The sequence below is a fragment of the Drosophila pseudoobscura genome, chromosome 3 (assembly GCF_009870125.1).
Source record: "Drosophila pseudoobscura strain MV-25-SWS-2005 chromosome 3, UCI_Dpse_MV25, whole genome shotgun sequence".
Lineage (NCBI taxonomy): Eukaryota > Metazoa > Arthropoda > Insecta > Diptera > Drosophilidae > Drosophila > Drosophila pseudoobscura.
The window spans coordinates 19562019-19583464 of NC_046680.1; the positions used below are offsets into that span (position 1 = coordinate 19562019).

Genomic DNA, 21446 nt, shown 5'->3' on the forward strand with positions numbered 1-21446 from the left:
GGAAAATTCCAACGAAGTGCGGTCATTTTAATAACGAAAAACATCAGCTCTTTATGCACTCATTGCTCCTCCTCTCCTCTCCTCTCCTCTCCTCTGCTCTCCTGTTGTGCCTTTTTGTTGTTGCGTTCCTTGCCGTGCCCTCCCTTCCCAGTTCTAGCTTCTATTCCCCATTGTTGTTGCTCTCCCCCTTTGTTGTTGCACTTTATGACTTTCGCTGTTGTTGTTAGTCGTGCAAAAGTTTTTCAATATACCAGAGTACTTTTTGTTTTTGCCGCTGCTTTTGTTTTGCTCTTACTGTACCGCCCAGTGCCTGGGGAATTCCCCCAACCCCCCATAGTGAGTGGGTGTGTCTGTGTGAGTGTACATATCACAGTTGGATGGTTTAATTTTAAAATCACACAAAAACAGTTAATTTTGGACGTGGATGCCAGCCTGCAGTAATTGCCACGAAACTGCGAAATAAATGCGAAAATTCGACAGAAATTTATGCAAATATTGTAATTATCTGCTTGGACAATCGAATCAATATCGTACAAACACACATGGATTAAACATAAAGAATTGCCGAAACAGAGGCACCTACAAGGCTCCATTCATTACGAAATTTTCAAGAAATCTCAACATCATTTCCTGGAAATCCCATCACGAGACTCGCTCAACAGATTAAAGAGGTTTATGAGTAATGAAAATCAGACTCCTTCATTTAAAAATATCCTCTGAATAATGTACTTTGGGGAAGGCTTTCATTGAGTGTACTTTTGTACTTTAATTTTTCAAAATCGTTAAAACTCCAATTGTTTTGCTTCTTTGCAGGGTCAGTGCTCGGCTGGCACACTGCCCATGGCCTGGGTCGATGAGGGACCTGGGCCCCCAACGTGTCCGCGTTCCTGCGCCGAGCAGCAGCAGCCCCCACAGAAACGGACCGCAGCGCCCGGAGAGGGCTCCATGTCGAAGAGGAGCGTCACCAGTAACAATAAAGCCAAGTATTTCGTAAACTATAAGACATCCCAGATGCGCTTGGGTCACAGCAGTCGAGTCATGTCGCGGGTGCGCAGGGAGCGGGATCGCAGCGAAGGGGATCCTCCGGTCACGGACATCCCCACCACAACAGAGGCCGAGCAGGACCTGGAGCTTGAGCTGGGGGAGAGTGCGGCTGCATTCTCCACCATGGCCAGCCCCAGCACCGAGGACATGGATGCGGCGGCAGAGCCAACGTTGTCCTACAGCCATCTGCATGCCCAGCCGCAGATTCACCTCGACGCAGCGGACCAGCCGGAGCAGGGGCACGCTGGAGCTGGAGCTGGAGCTGAGGATGAGCAACAACAGTGCCTTGATTATCTGGGCGATGCCGCCGAGTCGAGTCCGCAGCATCTGTGCGGCCTGGAGTCACCCACGGAGCTGCTGAAGCGGCTGCGGACGCTGCGCCTTCGGAACTGCTGCGAGAGGAGTGTGTTCAGCGCTCTGCACACGCTGGCCCTCAACGCCACCCTTTCGGACCGGGGCGAGTGCGTCCGCATCCTCAGCGACCTGCTGGACGTGGACGCCCTGGCCAATCGCATCACCTGCGAGCTGGCCGAGATCCTCTTCCGCTTCGACTGTCGGCAGGTCTACTCGTTGATCAACCAGTGCGACGACTGCAAGGTGAGTTCCCTTTTCCAATTAAATGGCGGCCAGCGACCTCTCAAAGAATGAGTTGGCCCCGTTGACCCAGCCCCAACCCCAACCCCAATCACCTTCTATAGTCATTCCCGGCCAGGCCGGAACATTTCCGCACCGCGTGACATTTTTGGTTGCTCATTAATTATTAAAGTTGAGCCACCAGAAAGAGGAAAAAACCCCTAAAGCAGTAATCTGCACTGAGAGAAATGGAAATGGCCAAGTATACATTCGGAGTGTTCCGATTGCACTAAGTATTGCCCCTTGCCTTTCGCCCAGTGCACAGACACTGGTACTGGCACTGGCTCGAGCTCATCGAGAGCTCGTTCTGCACAGCCAGGACTCGCTTGTCCAGGGTTTCGCATTTCAGACGCGTAATTATGAGGATGCCAGGAGGACAGTCAGGGCCAGTGCCAGCAACCGCAAAGTGTGAGCCAGGCGGAGACGGACCAGGAGCAGGAGATTGCGGTTAATTTGTGGCACTTAAGACTGGCTGCAGCTGTCGCATGCTGTGAGCGAGAGAGAGAGAAAGGGGGAGGCACATTTCGGCTGCATATTTGATGTCTGTACCATATAATTGGTAATTATTTGTCAAGTGCTGGCCAAAGATTCCTTGCCTTAACCTGAAAACGTGAAAACTGATGCCGAATGGGGGAGGCGGTGTAGATGTGGGTGTGGGTGCGGGTGCGGGGCCCAGGCCAGAAACAATGACTACGCTAATGAGGGTCTCTGTACGCAAAGGAAAAACCTTTTGAATACTGCAAAATCTCAGAGAGAGACAGAGAGAGAGTGGGAGAGCAGGACGAGAAGGAGGTGCCGAGGGCATGCTAAAAAAAAGAAATGTGAATTGCGCTGATTAACAAAACTTGAGGCAAATGCTAAGCAGACAGCAGCAACAACAACGTTTCAGGCCAAAAATACACATGATGACGGTGTGGAGAGTTGGATCGGGGGGGGGCCGTAACAGGCAATGGTTAGCTGACTGGGATGTGGGTTGGTTGCAAGTGCTGGCAGAAGCAGACATATGTACACACACAAATTTAAATTTAAATTACGCATACGCCTGGTGGCACACATTTAATGCGCTGTGCAGCCACAACAGCAACAACAAGCATCTGGGTAGGGCTTTAATGTATAGGACAGAGGGGGCTGGGTGGATAAGGGTACGGACGCAGAGTGAAAGAGAGGGCAGTCTTAACATGATTCTAGTTCGAAACATTTCTGTCTCTAGCTCTCTGTCCATGTATCCTCTCTTGGCTCTTGGCTGGAGTGCAAATCAGGTGAAAGCAGAGAGCCACAGACGGAGCAGATTTTCCAGCAGTGGCTGTGGAAAGAGCGGCTCTCTTTCTCTCAGTGTCAGCTGTCAGCAGAGCTCTCTCTCTCTCATGCATATGTCTGAAGGCTCTTGGATATTCTGCAAACTTTTCCGTAGTTTATATAAGTTTCGAAAAGTGTACTGATTCGTTTTAATTTCCGGCAAAATCCGCAGCATTTAGTCAGGCTTATGCAATGAAATATGCCTTTTGTACAATTTATGCACTAACCAAAACGAAAAAAGTGATTAAATTTATTTTATTTTTATTGATTTCATTTTGGAGCTCCTGTGCCAAAAGTTTGATAGACGAACCGATTCTGATTTCCAGCCGAAATTTATTTCAAATACTTCAACTGCGCGCGCTTCTCTCCACTCTCCTCTCTCTCGCTCTCGCTCTCTGGCCATTCAGCAAGAGGCTTCTTTTGGGCATTAACTTCCAAGTGGTAGCCAGCCTCGGGCCGCAAACAGATTCCAGCTTGCTCCTTCGGCCCGAAACACGTTTTTGCACATGGCCAGCAGACCATGCTGAGACTCCTGGGCAGTGTCAGAATCAGGGCTCGAATCAGATGCCGATCAAGCAGTAGTTGATTTAAATTAATTAGGTTGACTGTTCCCAGAGATGGCCATCAGAGCTGGGCCTCCAGACTGGCCCATGCACATAAATACCCGCACTTATTTATTATGATTTATGTGATATAACCACAACTTTGTCTAATTAGTCGCCAAAGGCTTGACATTGTGGCCCACCGCAAAGGGAATCTATCTGTTTCGGACCTCACCACAAGGCCACGTTTGTCTTGCTTGCGGTCGGGAAATCATTTTCTGTGGAAAGAGGCACTGCCCGAAATAAGGCTCCTCACGACCCAAGGCCCTTTTGATGGTCTCATAAATGCGGTCATTCGATTATCCTGGACGGGACATATTCCAGTAAATTTCAATCACATTCATTACACCACAGAATGGAGTGGCAGAAATTCATTTCCGAATTTGTCTCCTATGGGCAGATTCTGAGAAGGCCTAGCACGGCAGAACTAATTCGCATGAAATCTGGCTTGAGGCTGGGAAAGACTGGAAAACGGGTAAGAATTACAGCAAATAGAGAGAAATGGCAGGTGGAGCCCCAAAAGGATGCAACACAAAAACAGATACAGAATTCAAAGAAAACATAGAACCCATTATTTTGATAGTGACTTATAGTTCTAGACTACAGACAGTTGATGGTACACCCATATAGGCTTCTAACCTGATCAATTCCGTTCTGATACCATTTACATAGATACGTATATACTCCCTATTAAATTCCAGTTTGTGAATCTTCAAGCTTCAGTTCCTGTTTGTTTTTGGCCCCCAGGCAATATTTATACACCTCCTCCTATATTTATACTCATACATACATCCAATATATCCATATGTAGAGCAGTATTAGTAAGTTTTTTTTTGGAACACACTTTATTGTGGGCCATAATCTATTCCCATCGAAGATTTCGATTTGATGTGGAGGATTTTTGTTTTCCTTCCCCCCCTCAGCCAGTCGCTAACTTTTTTGCTTTGCTTTTAAGGCGCGTGTGTCCACAGCCACACTCACACCCACGCAGGGCTTTAGTGTGTGTAAATTTGCATTTGACATATACAGAGACACACACACACACACATATCACATAACCTTACGTCATCGGGGAAGTGAGTGGGAGTGGATGTTATTGGTGGGGGGAGGAGAGTTTGTCGTTGAAAGAAAATTGTCAAAAGCGGAAGTAGCGTAATTTCATAAATGATTGATTACACAGACTTTACACGCATTCTCACTTATGTACAACACTCTCACACAGGCACACCCACACCCACACATGCACACACTAGAACACACACTCTTCAGTCTCATATTTGCTTAGGTGTTTGGGCCATAAACGCTTTGCTGCTGCCGCTGCTGTTGTCGACTGGCGACAGCTGACAACACCGAGTTATATTACACTACAGCGACGTTTTGTTGGCTCCACTTTCCACTTTCCACTCTTCAAGCCCCAGTCCTTGCTACTTGTCCTCGCCGTCGCCATCCCCGCCAACCCCGCCAACCATTCACATTCTGCGGCTGGACACATGTGCGAGACGACACAGCCAGAAACAACAGCAACAACAGCAACAGCAGAAAAAACATGGAAAAAGAAGGAAAAAAAACTTTCCGGTGTTCCAATAATCTTTTTTGTTTGTATTCTTTTTCCCTTTTGGTAAGCTCAACTTTGGTTTCCACCTTTTTTTTCCATAGCCTTTTTCCGTTTGCACGTTTTTTTGTACTCTTCTCATTTCGTTTGCTTTCATTTTCAATCTAATAATTTATCGACTTTTGTGTGGGTGCTGGATCCTTCAGATAATCCCGAGAAAGGTGGAAGCATCTGGCGACAGATTCCAGATTGATGGAATCTACTTAGGTTCAAGGGGGGATTAAAGATGGGTTGACTCTCCATACATACATAAATAGATGCGGATAAGTGTTGTGGTTCATGCCACAAGTACATGTTTTACATGGCGCATTTATAAAACACGGTACTCGTAGAAAAGGCCGAAAGGATTCTGTATTCCTGGCCCGAAGGTGGAAAGGTTGTATATCTGGAATCTATAAATGTTTTTGAGGCATTTTAGACTGATGGCTTGTACGTAGTTGATCGATGTTCACAGGACTTTCAGAAGATTCCAAATGGTAGACTGTAGTCTTAGAAAGTTTCTCCATTCTCCTAGTGTACAAACTGTTTCAATCAGTTCAATCACATGCATACACTACACCGTAGTTGAGCAGGAAAGATCTCGGAGTATTACAACGGAGCACAGATGATGGCATTCGCTATCTATTTGCTTGGGAAAGGAAACTATCGATTCGTAATTGAATCGTTTTCCCGGAAGCCCATACCACACCCACCCCCCCCCCCCACCCGAACAGACATCATCTGGGTCCCCCTTTTCTGACTTCAAAGTTTCTCCCCTCTCCTACCCTCTCCTTTCATTCAAAGAAACTTTCTTTCTCTTCCACCCTCCAATAAAAATTGCGTATCCGCCGCGAGGGCAGTGGAGAAAGTTGCTGTTAAAGCCCACAAAATGGATGGAGCAATGCAGCGCAAAATTGGCCAATTGCTTGAAGAAGAAGTTATCTTTGAAAGGAAAGAAGAAGTGGTCGAAGAGGCGCTAATGTGACCAAAAGCAGAACAGCAGCAGCAGTTGGCAAAGCAGCAGCAAACGATTAATCAATAAAACGAAGCGCCTGATGAGCAGGGCCCAGACGGTCGGTTGGACGGACGTACAAACAGTAGGAGTGAGAGAGAGAGAGAGAGAGAGAGAGAGAAAAAGAGAGTTCTTAGATAAAGGGTAGCAGGGGCAGCAGCTGCTTCTGGAGGGCTACTACCTCCTTCTGCGTTGACTGACAATTCTTTGTCCAAACAGACGCACCAACACACACACACACATACACAGAGTGAGAGAGAGAGAGAGAGAGAGGGTCGAAGAGTCTCGTTGCTGACACAATATGAAAAATGTTTTTTTTTCCCCTCATTTCAGGGATCTGTGGTGGGAGGGGGACGAGGTTGAGGGTGAGCAGCCAGCGGTACCAGCATGGGGATAGAGGATAGCCATGTTCGTAATCCACAATCGACAAAGATAAATCGCTTTTAGTGTGCTTCAAAGCATTTATTTAAATTTAAGCTCTGTCTCGTTCGCTCTCTTCATCTCTCTCTCTCTCTCTGTATCCTCTCTCTATTCTATCCTTCTCTCTTTTTTCCTTTCCTTTGTCTGCGCTCTGGCAAAAGTGAAAATCGAACCCAAAAACTGAACCCCAAACGAGACAAAGGCAAATGAATTATCTATCTGCTGCATAGGCTGACGTCATAGATACACGCCACTCCAAGTACTGCCCTCTCCACCCCCACCGACTCCACTCCACTCCAGTACCCCGCTGGCATCTCTGGCTACATTCGGTTGAGTCTCTTCTCTTCTTTTGGCGGCCAGCATGTGAGCTGCCACAAAAATTATGCCACACCCACTCTTCGGGTCTTTAATGAGCTGCCAATGACTCAGCCTCGGTCGCAGCTTAACGAGCAAATTAGTTGGTTTTAGCATCGTTCCGCCTATGGCTTTCTCTCCTGACGGTGGCCATATTCCAAAACTATTCACGGACTATTCTTTATAAGTTATTAAACATATTATCACATCTTTAAAGCTGAGAGTGGCTTTACATGGCCACATAAATGTACACGAAAGCATATGTTGAGCTGCTCAAGGACATGAAAACCTGACCACTGCCGGTGTAGTGGTAAAACTTTCCATCTCGAACATTTTCCCAGAAAAATGAACATTTGAATGTACCTGGGAAGCTCTGCCGGTGGACATGGTTGATTGGTTCAAGTTCCCATTTAATGTTCACATGTTGCATATCGGGTTGCCACTATATATTCCCCCCCCTGCCCGCTAAGTACGTGGACATTGTTCGATGGGAAATGGCGCGACTTGTTTTTAATTAAACTTTCGATTCATATGTTCCGTCACTTAAGCGGCTTTCAAGGAATTGCGGACGCTGCATAACTGAAACGTGAAGCAAGGCCCTGCCGCCATCGAACATGGCTGAATTGAATGTCTTTTAGTCCATTGAAAGAGCTGGGCTGGGCTGGCCTGGCTGCATTCTTATGGGGTAAGAGGAAAATGTTGCAGACGTGGCTGCCACACACACACACGCAGTGACAGGGTATAGACATACAGGAATTGACTTCCAGGCCAGGACATCGCATTTGTGTATTTACTTGTATGTATGTGCCACTGGCATGCATTGTATTTGAATTGTCAAATCAGTAAAAGGGGGCCCAGAGGATGGGCTGCAGAGGCAGCAGACGTGGCACAATGGGCCGGCGATGGCGATGGGAAGTGCACAGACAAACAGGCGGATCCGACTCGGCTCTGCCTCGTGCTATGCCCCTGCCCCTGCCCATGCCCCAGTCCGTGTGTGTGCATCAGTACAGTCAACGCCTGACTGACTCGACCGGACGGAAGCTGCAAAATAAACTAAGCATTGCATTTAGCTAGGATACTGGGGGGACGGGGCTCCTGTCCTTGGGGTATTGGACAGGGCGCAAAAACTAGCATCGAAGAAAGATTTAAGCTGAAAAGATCTCCCTAGTACGTGGGTATCTCTAGAATGCCAGAGCTTGCGTAATTAGTCATAATCTCCCAGACAAATGGAGACCCTCTAATTAAGTGCTAACTAATGTGTGGACCCACAGCTGAGCCGAGGTCCAGCTCGGTTATGGACCAAAGCTCGGATCGTAAAGGAGAGACTAAATGCTAATTAGAAAATGTTTTGAAATGAAAATGCTTTTGAGATGCCCCGTGCACTGCGCCAAAGGAAAAATAAAAAAAAACACACGCTCGTATGTTTTTTCTCCTGAAAATGGAAGCCAAGCCAAGTGGATGTGGACACACAGAGTTCCAAAACCTTTGAACAGCCAAACCTAAACCGCAGAGAGAGATGATCTTGAAATGTCATAATTAATATTTAAATTAAATATTCGGATTTAAAAGGCAATTTAATTGATTTAAATATATTTAATTAAATTGGTAAGAATTGGTAAGAACATATTTAATTTTAATTTGAAAATAGTTAATTAATATATGAAATATATTTAAATCAAATATTTTCATATTAATTTCAAAATTTAAGTGAAATTCTTCGATTCATATTTTAATCTAAGTATAAATCAGTTCTGAAAACTGCCCGAACAGCCTTTAGAAACTAGATTTGAAAAGCCTATGCCAAGAGACCTTTTTATTTCCCTCAGTGTACACGAATGCGGGACTAGATGTGTGCGTATGTGTATGTTTGTGTTTGGCTTAATGTGTATGCATGTATGCAGTGTCTGTGTACATAAATTTCAACACTTGTCAGCCAACATATCCGTCATAAACATTCCACATCAGCCACAACGTAAATTTCACTTAAATATGCAAATTTTCCTCAACCCACCAGCCCACCAGCCCTTTCCCACGACAAAGACCGAGCGGCCTGGACAGGTTGGACATTTTCGCGTTGCATAAAAAAGGATAAACCAAAATTAAAGGAGTAGAGTCGACAGCCATGGGCTCAAAGCAAACATGTTAATTGAAAAATTTACCCACAATCTGTGGAAAAATGGTGTAAAAAATAGATGTATGTATACAAATGTGTACCTACCTCATATATTGCATGCACAATGCGAAATAAATGCTTTTGGCCAGCCATGACAGGCAATTAAAAATTCACTAGGGCGGCATTTTGTTGCCCAATTAGCCAGACACAAAAAGGGATGGAACGAGGCGGATAAAAAGAGCCGCCGATAGATGAACAGCAATATACTGCAGTGGACAATAGACAATTATGAGGGCAGGGCATAGAAGGTTTGACGGCGGACAGCAGCTAAACAAATGTGCCACAAATGTTTATGATTATTTCCACTGACATCCTTTTCGAACAACTCTCTCGCTCTCTCTGTATCTCTTAGCCCTGTTAAAGCGCCAATAGCTTTTGACATTTTGTTATGGGATCTTGTGGTTTTAGATTTGTGCGTGCTGGCCAGAGCACGTCGTGGCAGCTGTGAGTACGAGTGCACCCCATCAGTGGGGTGATGGGGTGGGGTGATGGGGTAGCAGAGGTATCGCAGCTTTATGTGCTGCACTCTCCTTGCAAAATCGAGTCGCGCTGAAGGTAACACGTGACCGTGTGGCAAAAAAACAAACGAAGCAATGAACCAGGCAGAAACAGAAACAGAAACAGTAACAGAAACAGTAACAGAGCGAGAACCAGAAAAATAAGGGAATGAGAAAGAAAGTGCTGGCCATAAGATGGTCAGGGCGAAAGGGTGGAGTATACATAATGGCTCTTGCAACATCGCTAGGGTCTGCTCGGTGGGTGCATGCTGCAAAAACTGCTCCTGAAGAACACACAGACACACACACACACACGTGTGCACACACAAAACCCACAATCACCCACACAGACACTCGGAAAATGGTTGGAAAATAAAAGTTTATCCTTGGACCAAAAGCAAAAGCATTACTAAAGCGACGCCCACAGAGAGACGGGAAAGGAGGACGAGTGCGAGTGGGTGGCTGGATTGTGGGGCAGTGCCTGCTGTGCTTATTGCCAATGCGACAACACGTGCCACAGTTGGTCAAGTGCGTTGCGACTGCGACTGCAACTGCGAGTGCGAGCGTGGCCAAGGCACTTTTGTGCTGGTTAACAAAATAAACACAAGGAGAGCGTTCGCCCACCACCAGACCGCGCCCTCGCACAACCACAGACCAGCACACACACACACACACTCTCTTTGGTGCATCTGCACTGGTGTAATTGTATGTGATCAAATGGATACTTTGGCTGCAGTTTCTGGCTGCTTTTCGCCGCCTCCGCAAAGGGAAACCGGATAGCCACTATTGGGTACGTGGACTTGCATCCAGTACTCGTGGCGTATAATTTACCAGTCCGTGTTCTCGAAGACCTTAAGACACAACATTTGGACACAAATTTGGACTTCTTTCTCCCACACAAATTTAAGATACACAATTTGCGAGTAATCCAGACAAATTTATCTCTGAAAAAAGTTTGGCCAATACCTCAATTGACGGTTCAAATATAGCAAAATTGCAAAATTAACATATTTTACATTTGAATATCGAAACATACTGGTTTTGGTCCGTGCTTTGGGGCTGACGGTTAGTGTGTAGTGTGATTTCGATTTTATACCCTTCTTCCCTTCTCCTCAAAAGAACTCACCTGCCCCGAGTTGTAAGGGTATTGAGAGCATCATTTGATACAAAAAAAAAGACATCGTAACTGCACATAATTGAAGTATTCACTTGGGCGAAACAATAGCCAGAGATATTTCGCATTTACATTTAATGGCTGCAAAAATCATTGTTGATTGTTATTTATGGAGTGAATTTTAATAAATGTATTTTAAATTTGCACATATGTACACATACAAATCAGTAGCACTCGCACACATGCAGGCACGCAACGTTTCGTGAGCCATTATGCAAATTGGCAACAACATGAGCTCGAGAGCCAGAACCAGGCCCAAACCCGAAGCCGAAGCCGAACCCGAACCAAAAAAAAGTGGAGGCATCCGTAATGGCAGGGTTCTTACTACTCATAAATTTGCTGCAATGGTACAAATCAAATCATAACTTATTTGCATACATACGAGCCTAACGTGGAATCGTACGACAAGGAGGTGGGGGGAGGTGGCTTATAGGTGGTGGAACCCCCCCAATATGTAGCTTTTGAGGGAGCATGTGTGTGTGTGTGTGGCCATATCAATTACATTACATCGTCCATGGCATGGAATTTTGTGTGCTGCGCAAATCTTTTGCCCAATTCAGTCACGTTCCCATAACACACTGACCACAGGACCACAACAAGGACCCGGACTCGGACCCGGACCCGGTCCCGGTCCCGGCCAGGACCGAAATGAAAGTGTATTAAATTCCTGCTGAATTGGTTTTTTCCATCGCCTGTCTGAAACTAGCATCGAAGCGAGTGCGCTTAGAAAGCCATAAAATATTTATGTTTCAGCCAGTTTGCGAATGAATTTGAAGGCCAATGCAGGAGCATAAACTTTGATACACTCAAACGAGCCAATCGAATTGTGGATTGGCTTGTGTCGAGTGCCAGAGCACGGTGAAAGGGGCGGGGATCGATAACGCAAACAATATGCAAGGACAAACAAAGTTGTTCTCATTTGGCTGGTCATTACACCGATGGCACTTTCACTTTTGCCTTCACCCTCTCAGCAAATGGAAAGTTCTCTCTTCGCTCTCTCCAACGAGAATAATTAGCCAAGAAGCGTTACACAAAAGGCAAACTACAAGCAATTTATCCTAGTGGTAAATGGCTATAAATTGTGGTACGTTTTAACACTTAAAATATCTATCGATATTTATCGAACAAAAAATTTTCTGTGTGCTTGAATAAGAATGGATTTATTTTCAACACACTTTCTGTGGTGCGATGTGGATGGATTACTTCCATACATATTTATGATTATTTTTTCGTGTCTGTGTTTTTTCTTTGGTTCAACGGCTTATGAAATTATGATAGTAAAAACCTACGACGGCAAAAACAGCAACCAGCCATTTGAAAGCTCGTAAATTAAGCCCCACGCAATGTCTGCTCCGTTTGGCAAATATAAAAGATATTTTTCTTTCTTTTCCACTCCCCTTTCAAAAATAAAGCAAAAAAGAAAAATTCAATTATTTGCCATATGAAACGGTCATTGACTGACCGATGACTGGTCAGTGGCAGGGTCTTCTCTGGCCTTTCTTTGTCGAGTTTGACATGACCCCATCCCTGGGCAACCTCCACTTTGTCCTGCATGACCTTAACCCTTGGGTTAGCTATTAATGTTTACGAGTGACGACGGGGCGAAACTTGGGTCGGAAAACGTTGGATAGTTGGACGACTTCGGAGGTACCATAAACATTATTCTTATTGATATGGAGAGCTGTAAAAATGGCAAATATTTGATGAACTCTTTCGCTCTCTCTCTCTGAGAAAATCGCCGGAATTTGAATGGAATATAAAAAGCCACTGCCCTGTCCGAACAATGTATGCATATTCCAATTAAACCATTTTTGACTGGACCTGCCCACGCTACGCACTTGCCTGCCTTCCCTCATTATCACATATTGAGTTTCCCAATTTCGGAGCCACAATCCCGCACACAGCCAGAGGGACAGGCCAATACCACGCGGTGGCGCAAATGCCGGTGACACATACATAGGATGAGGAAGGGACGCGCGAAGGATCCACATCGATGGACAGGCATAGCTCTGCGCATTTGCTGGCCTCATATGTCGCACTCTGCCGGTTTTATCCTGCCCCCACATACATACCTACATAGATACGTACACATGTATGTCTGTCCATCCCACATCCCGGACCCATCAATGCTGCAGGCTGCATGCTGATGCTGATGCTGATGCTGACGGTGATGGTGATGGTGTCATGTAGGAGTAATGGATGAAAACGACGAAAATCGGGATTTCGTGGGTGTGGAATGACTTTTGCGCCTCGCATTTAAATGAAGGCAGGCTTAACCGGATTTCGCTGTGTGGCCAGAGGAGCTGTTGGGAATGATTTTAAATCCACTTTCCTCATGTACCTTCTTCTCCTTCGTCCATGGGGATTGGCTGGTTTTTGACTTCGGTTTGGAAGTTGGTTTTGCGGATACCATAGACGGTGGCTATACATGTCCTCGTGGCGACTCACTCAACAGGCTCCAATTAACTTTCGTCAACTGCGTTAGCAGCTGCGTTTCCTCTAATTGGGTTCACTTTTACTGCATTTTTCCTATACCAATGTCGTTGGTGCAGCTGTACTCCACGTGCCAGGATAGGGAGCGCCCCACGATGGTGTCCCATTAATGAAAAATACTTTTTGTAATTAAATAATAATTTCGCACGTTGTCTACATGAGGGGGAGATGTCAAACGATAGCGACAGGCCCCAACAGCCGCAAAAAGACGCCTTCAGAAATATGTACCTACAGAATATACATATGTAATATGTCTCTGGATATTTGTGTATTGTGTTTGTGTATGTGTTTATGGTTTAATGTCATTCGCTCGCTGAGTTTATGGGGTCGTTGTCTTTCAGGGCCAAAACAAAATGAGTATAGTTCTTGATGAACTACTTACAAATGTCGAGGCAATTCCATAAACCCATAGCGAGGGGAAGGTACGGGTATGTAGACGTAGACCTAGATGACTACTAAATAAGTACATATGTGGGTACAGGCACGTTGGATTGGAATTATTTTGCCAGTTCAATAGCACAAAGTGAGTTGTTGGCTTTTTCTTTTGTTTGTTGAAAAGGCTAAGAACCGAGAACCAAATGAAATCTACGATATACTAAGGTTTCCTCTTATCCATCCATTAAGAAAAGGCTGAGGGGCCTCTCTCAGAGTCTGATATCTAAAATTGCACGCATAACTGCCTGGAAAACTATGATTTGTATTTGCCTAATTTCACCGCCTAATTAATGGGCGATGGGCATAAGTATCCACTTCTGGTGGACCCAGCGGCAAACAGAAATATGTAATTAACATGGCCAATTCAGGTGGTGGTGGTGGGTATTTTGCTGTCGTCAATTGCATTCGGCCGCAGGGCAGCGTTGCGTATACGTAATTTATAAATGAATTGCACGCCTTTGCGGTTATCACGGCGTAGCCAAACCCAAGGAGTATTATAACCAAAAGGCAGACAGGGCGTGGCTGGAAGGGTGTGGAAGTAGAGGTTAATTCAATTAGTGTTGTGTTTGCATTTGGCCTTTGCCATGCTGTGCTTTGTATTGCGGCACATGCCACACTCTCCACCGCACACGCTCGCACCTACACATACAATTGGTATAATTGATTGAAGCAATCAATGCACTTTGCTGCACTTTAACTTGAGGCAATCAAGAGCCTGTATAAATGCATACAAATCCAGAATGCATACATCGAGAAGCTGCTCTGCCTTTTGGACTGGTCACTGGTTACGGCCAATATTTTTCAGCACTAGAAATTGCACACACACATAGGTATATACATACGAGTACTGGTGCATTTGTAAACCTCACTGAGAGTGGGGTCCAGAGTTCATCCAGGCAAATGTAATGGCAGTCCCATGCACATGATAGCCACAGAAATGTTGGAAAATATCTTAAATTTTATCCAAAAGCCAAAAAATCTGTACAGGCCTGCAGAACAGAGTTGTTTGTTTGGTATTTGCCTTTGACCAACAGTTATGGTGTTCCGGATATTAGGTGTGGGTGTGGGTGTGGGCTTAGAGCAGAGCTAACCAGGAAATTCCTAAGCAAAACAGCTGCAGTCCACATAGTTCGGGGCAAATTGAAAAATCAGAAAAACCAACAACCACAACTACAGCAGCATCCAGCGCCAAACAACCAGAGTATAAGCCAAAATATTTTTCCTACCTGCCAACAAATTGGCAGCCAAAATGAAAAACATTCGGGGATGATTGAAGGGCGAGGAAGGGAAGGCGCAGCAAAACGATGGACAGTTTCAGAACTAATATGGGGGAGTGGGTTGTGATTCCGCTAGTTCAAGGGAAATTTCCGAATTAATTGTTGGGCTACAAGCAAAAGTATGCAAAACATTTGTCTGGCGAAGGATGGAACCACATCGATCGATACTCCATTACCGAAAGAGTGTGGCATAAGCGATAGAAACCTATAAATCTGTAGCATGGATAAGCCATATATGATCTCCCCCCCCCCCATCTCTCACCTAGCCAGTCCAAAAAACATGTGAAAATACAATACTTATATAATTAATTTCATCAGCATAAATGACCACAATTCCCCATCTTGATCGATATAATAAGTATAAACGTGACCGAGGGAATTTCCATTATTGATGTACATTTTTAACTGTTTGTTTGTTGTTTTTCTGCAGGAAGCATATCGTCGCTGGGTGTGCAGCACGCTGGTGCCATATTTTGCCGAGCCAAAGGACGTTGCGCCACCCGGGAATGAGCAGAGTAGCAATGCGAAAACCCCGGGCAAAAACAAGCGTTCGGCGTGGAGTGCAACGTGGACTGAGGGAGGGGGAGCTGGTGGAGCTGGAGGAGCTGGAGGAGTGAACGGAATCAAGCATAAATCTCTGAAATTAATCAGCAATAACAATAAATCAAATAACGGCAATAACATGAACGAGCGTCAGATTAATCAGAAGACTGACAAGAGCTCGACGGCGAATGGGAACGAGGAAAACGCAAACGTGAACGGGGACAATGACCGCAATGTGGAGGATGCGATTGGCAGGGATCTGGCTCAGACATTCTATGATGTTGTTGGCATGTCTAATCCCCACCAGAGCCAGGTGGCGGCGGGAGTGGAGGATGGAGGCGAGGGGCCAGTTGCCGTGGCCGCGGCTGAGGCTGAAACACAATCCAATAATTTCATATCGACTGCCAATAATGCGGATCCCAGAGCCTTGGATCCAGTGATATCAAAACTTCAAAAGAGGTAAGTCTTCGCGGAAAATTCCAAGACCCATGCAGAAACATAATTCGTTGCCATCTCCCTACCACCGCAGATCAACACGCAAGACAGAGTTCCGCAAACGACGACGCATCCGGCCCTGCCTGAGCGTCTGCCAAACTGTGGAACAAAAGTGCCCCTATCTGCTGCCCGCCGACCGCGCCCCTGCGCTGCCCACCCAATATGCCGGCGAGCCGACATTTCTCTGCCTAGGTAAGCCCCTGAAATATGCCCCCTCAATATGCAACACCTCATGCTGATTCCGCTGCAGATCAAAATATACCCGAAACTGGGGAGCAGCTGAAGAAGTCCAGCTACGGCCCCAACGACTGCTGCTACAGTTACTGCAATGGAGCCGCGAGCGGAGTGTGCACCGTGTGTCAGGACTTTGCCCCGCCCCCGCCCCAAGCGATCCCCAGCGATGTGGCAGCAAACTCCACCCGCCGAGTCCACAACATAACACTCACGCTAAGCTCTCCCCCCGGCGAGCATGCCCGGGCCAAGAGCGTGGCTCTGGCCCTGAGGAACGTGACAAAGGAGCGCGACAGCGAGCAGGACGCCATGGAGTCGCTGATGGAGCGCCTGCCGTACTATGCACGGCTCGACAGCATCTACTACTACGACGAGGACGGAGAGATGCCCAAGGCGCCGGTGTCCGGCAACTGTGCCCCCGTGCCAGCCGTCACCACGCGCTGCACATTCCCGTACTATGCCTCGGGCACAGAGGCCGCGGCACCGCCCACGCAGCTGCTCGTCTGGCTGAGTGCGTTGCTCGGCCTTCTCAGCAGCTGTGGGGCGGCCCGCAACCGCTGGAGCTGCAGCTGGAGCTGGAGCGGCGTCTGTGGGCAGCGCGGCCGTGGTCGCCAGTGCGTCAACTGCGAGGCCAGCTGCCACGAGCAGGAGCTTATCACCAGCACCAGCGGCGGCAGCGGCAACAGCGCTGGAAGTGCCTGCAGTGGCAACAGGAACAGGAGCAGCCAGCAAAGCGTCGATGGTAAATGCAAGGAAAAGGCTCCCCAATCAGAAGCCGAGGCTGAGGCCAACGCCGAGGCTGGAGCTGCTTCCGGGTCGAATGCCTGGATGTGGGCGTGGTCGGTGAGACCACTGAATACTCATAGGCAAATGTGTAGCAAAGTACGGTACTTTAGTAGCCGGAGTAAGTTTAAATGCGAGTCGAGAGGTAGTGGTGGTCGTATAACCATGCCTAACTATAGAGACTTAGATCCAGTACGATTACGAGTCAGGATCAGGATCAGAATCAGGTGGAGTTGGAGCTGGCCAGGCGGGGACGGGCGGTGGTGGGGGATGTCAGCGTCGCAGACGAGGGAGGGGTGCACTAGGACTATTAACTATCGCTATTTCTACTACTACAACTACAACATCAACGATTGGTGGCGGAGATGGTGGCTGGGGCAGCGGGAGGGGGAGGGGGAGGGGAAGTGGCGGACTGTGGGCAGCGGTGCCTTATAGTGCCTGCAAAACGATGCAAAAGGCGATGGAAAACCAATGGCTGCCCTGCCCGTACTGCCCTCTCTCTATAGGAAAATCTAATGATAGTTAAACCCGAAATGATAAATAATAGAAGTTGAGAGGTAAAAGCAGCTCATAGAAACCAGAAAAAAAAACGAGTAAAAAACTGCGGGAAAAGCGAATTAAACGAGACGTAAAACCAAAGCAAAGGAAAACCACATAAATATTTATGGTCCTCTTTCAAGTGAAATAAAAACCAACATGAATTATAAATCTCCATTGAAAACAAAAACAAACAAAAAAAAAACCAAAATAGCATATTTTATTACAACTAGAACAAAGAATATTAATATTTAATTAAACAAAAAGCAACTGCCACAAGAATAGGTTTTTTAGATAAATGATAACAGAGATACAGAAACAAAAAACAACAACATTTAACAGGAGCATGGAACTAAACAATGATATATACATATGTAAATGTATGTATATGTATGTACAAGTATAACAGACGGAACCGAAACGAAACGAAACAAAAAATAGTTATTAATTTAATTACTGGCGAGCAACAAATACGAAAATTTTAGGTTAGCTAAAAATGAAACAAATAACGGAAACGGATACGGAAAACGGAATAATTTACAACTAGAATAACAAGGAAATTTTGAAAATAAAGAAAAAAAACAACGGCATAACTAAACTAATTAGCGGAAAAACCCACGACGACAGCCAAAAAAGAAGAAGGGAGAAAATACAATTTCACTAACAAATTGACGTATAGGCCGCGTATCAACCACCTTTCAAAGAAAACCAAAAACGAAACGTGAACTTTACTTAAAATTAGTTTAACGAAATATAAAAGAATATATTATATATGAAATACTATAGTCGAGAAAGGAGCAGAGACGAGGGTTGGGAGCGATTAATTAACGAATTAATTAATCAATAAACGAGACGAAAATAACAAGAATAACAACCGCAAACGTGTCTAAGAATTGTCTTTATTTAGTTTTAAAACGGAAGCATGATGTGGTTCACGATTTGATTTGAAAACCCAAGGGAACCGAATCGTAACGGAAATAAAACCATGGAGGACGAAAGAGGCATGCAAAGCGCACAGTAAAACGTATCTTTAAGGTTCATTAAAGGATTCGGACACATACGGAAGCATTACCAGCATATAGAGCCATGATCCATGCGCCCCATTAACGTATATATATTTATATATACGATAGGAATAGAGAGGAAAATATGCAACGTAAACAGCAACAGGAGATAGGCAGGATAAAGGCAAACAGCAACAACAACAACATACCTACTATATGAATAATAATAGTAATGAATAATAATAATTTTTGTAATAAAGTGAACTCTATGTAGCGTATACATATGTAATACATTTGCGAGGTATATATTTATAAATTATCAATTTATCGTACATAACTTGCAGAAATGGAAAACTATAGGAAACACGAAAAACGAAAAAAAATGAAAGAAAACCAAACTTAAGCCCTTAAGAAATATTCAAATAAATAGTCGTATTTGGTATTAACTAATTAACTATGAAGCTAAGTACGAAACAGTGTGAGAAAGTCACTCTGATAGAGCACACTCGCCAAAAAAAAAAACACATACACACATACATATACCTTAAGCACTCTTATACAATATAATTAGTTTAGTTAGTTTCTACTCACCGCATCATCGCTAAACGCTTTGGACATTTCCCAAATTCATTCCGAGATCTGTTAACGAAAGGTTTAATATTAGCCCACTGCAGGCAGTGGCAGAGAAACCGAAAATTCTTTTGAGTCTACCACTAGTGATGTTCCTCAACTTTCAGCCGGAATTCTGTTACTCTTCCGTTCCGTTTTCGAATTTCTTTCAACACTGACGCATTACTTTAGGAAGAGATAGAATAATAGGAATGGTATATGGATTGTGTTTAATGTTGTTGTAGAAACCTAAAGGATATTACAAACAGAAGTAGTAGCATTCATCAAAGACCTCTCATCCATTTGATTTCTTTGATTTGCCCCCATATCAATGAATATTTGTAAATAGAAAAGAACTATGAACAATTCGCCTCATGTCCTTTAACGGCCTCATGTCCTGGAAACTGGGGTGCTTTTGCTATGTGAGTTTCTGTCCTACATGAATTTTCGTTTACAAGGTTTTTTTCCCCAATTGTTGACCCCGTCTGTGTAAAACTCTTTCCGCAACTTCCGCAATGAAGAGCACGAAATTTATGAATTTACATTAGCAACCAAACTTTTCGCTTATCTCGTTTCGTCGTCAGCGAGATAACTGTACATTGAGGCGAATGCAACCCATTTCTAAGAGAAGCGAGACGGACGAACGAAGGAGACAACAAGAGGCCAAGCACCGCTATCGGGGGGCGAAACAAACAGAGCAGAGAGAGCCGCTGGCACAAATTGCGCGCATATTGAAATGCAAATTGTTATGAATTATTGTGTACTTTTGTAAAACTTTTTGATATATATAAAATAGTTAACATGAATAGATGCCTAAATAATAATAAATTAAATGTTAATTTATTTAAATGTAAACAATAAATGGACGAGAAAGTAGAAGGAGGTCTGTGGACGGTAGACGGTGGACGGTGGACGGAGGCGGGCAATCCCCATCCCGATCCCGATTCCCCATTCCAATTCCACGTCTCCCTTAGAGTATGTATGTATTTAATAAATTGTACACGTTGGACGGTTGGCGAGAGTGTGTGTCCAGAGCGAGACAATTTTCATTGTGCAAGGAAAGCAACTAGTTGAATTGAATTGTGTGAGTAACGGGGGTAGCGTAGCTCCGATCAAGCGACGATTATACTATATCGCGAACATTACTTTACCGCAGCGAACAGGCAAACAGGCAAACAGGCAGCAGTAGTCGCATTGAAACCATCTCATCTGCGATCCACACACAATAACGAATTCCAGTCCCCATCCGAATCAATAACAAGTTAGCACGAATTATACAATAATTTTTGTAATTGATTAGCAGCTGCCACAACAAACAAAAACCAAAAAAATAATGATACCAATAATGAAACAAAAAACTCCGCTGCAGCAACAAAATGTATGGCAAACGGTAGCAATTATTTTCTACAAAAACCAAAAAAAAACTATTTAAAATATGTAAAAAAAAAAAATCAAACAACAAAAGAGAATTTTAAAAACGAAAACCAAAATTCTTTTTAGGTCAGAACGAAATTACATAATTGTGTGCCATGGCAAAAAGGAACGAAAAATATTAAATGTATTTGATATCAAAAAAAGAAAACACAGAAAGCCAAACAAATACGAAACCGAGAAGTCGAGGAGTAGAGGAGTAGAGAAGTCGAAAAGTCGAGGAGGAAGCGTAATAATACATGAAAATTCATAGCGTCAAGTCAAGACAAATTTAATTTAATTAAATGAAAGCAAAACAAATAAAAAAGGAAGCAAAGCTGCTAGACAACAAAACAAAACAAAACAGAAAACAATATCCATTGAAAACGACTACTCAAACCATAGAGTTTTCCGAGGGAAAACGTTTGCAGCCACCCCTCCCAAATAACACTATCCTAGAAGAAACTGATAAACACAAGTAAAAATCTAACATCTAACATCCCACATGAGACAGCTAAGAACTTTAACAAAAATAAACTGAAATCTTCTGTACTTGTTGTTAAAAAGAATGCAAACCAAAATGCGTCATAAAAAACCAAAAATAGAAAACAAACAAAAAATAACGAAAAAAAAACCCAAAAAAAAAAATAGAACACGGAAAACGAAATTTTCATAGTCCTTAAGCTAAAATCTAAATACGAAAACAGTGGAAATTCCCCAGCCAAACTATCTAAAGTAATGAAATTGAATTCTGACTATCGAGAGATGGAAAATAGTAATACTATGTAATAATAATGGCAACTGGCATAATTATGGTAATTGTAAAATAATTA

General features: G+C 44.4%; 1 protein-coding gene across 6 annotated transcripts in view; it reads left to right on the forward strand.

The window, feature by feature from the left end:
• Nucleotides 1–21249, forward strand: part of Mid1 (calcium-permeable channel component Mid1) — a 36145-nt gene extending 14896 nt beyond the window's left edge. For 4 of the 6 annotated variants that reach the window (XM_033377924.1, XM_033377925.1, XM_033377926.1 and 1 more), the window contains exons 3-6: nucleotides 814–1641; nucleotides 15432–16003; nucleotides 16074–16231; nucleotides 16290–21249. In XM_033377924.1, the coding sequence (XP_033233815.1) occupies nucleotides 814–1641; nucleotides 15432–16003; nucleotides 16074–16231; nucleotides 16290–17488 (2757 nt within the window). In that variant the 3' untranslated portion in view covers nucleotides 17489–21249. Of the gene's footprint in view, nucleotides 1–813; nucleotides 1642–8966; nucleotides 9080–15431; nucleotides 16008–16073; nucleotides 16232–16289 lie in introns of those variants that run through there. The other 2 variants (XM_033377928.1, XM_033377927.1) reach the window with 2 other exon arrangements.
• Nucleotides 21250–21446: the final 197 nt, after the last annotated feature.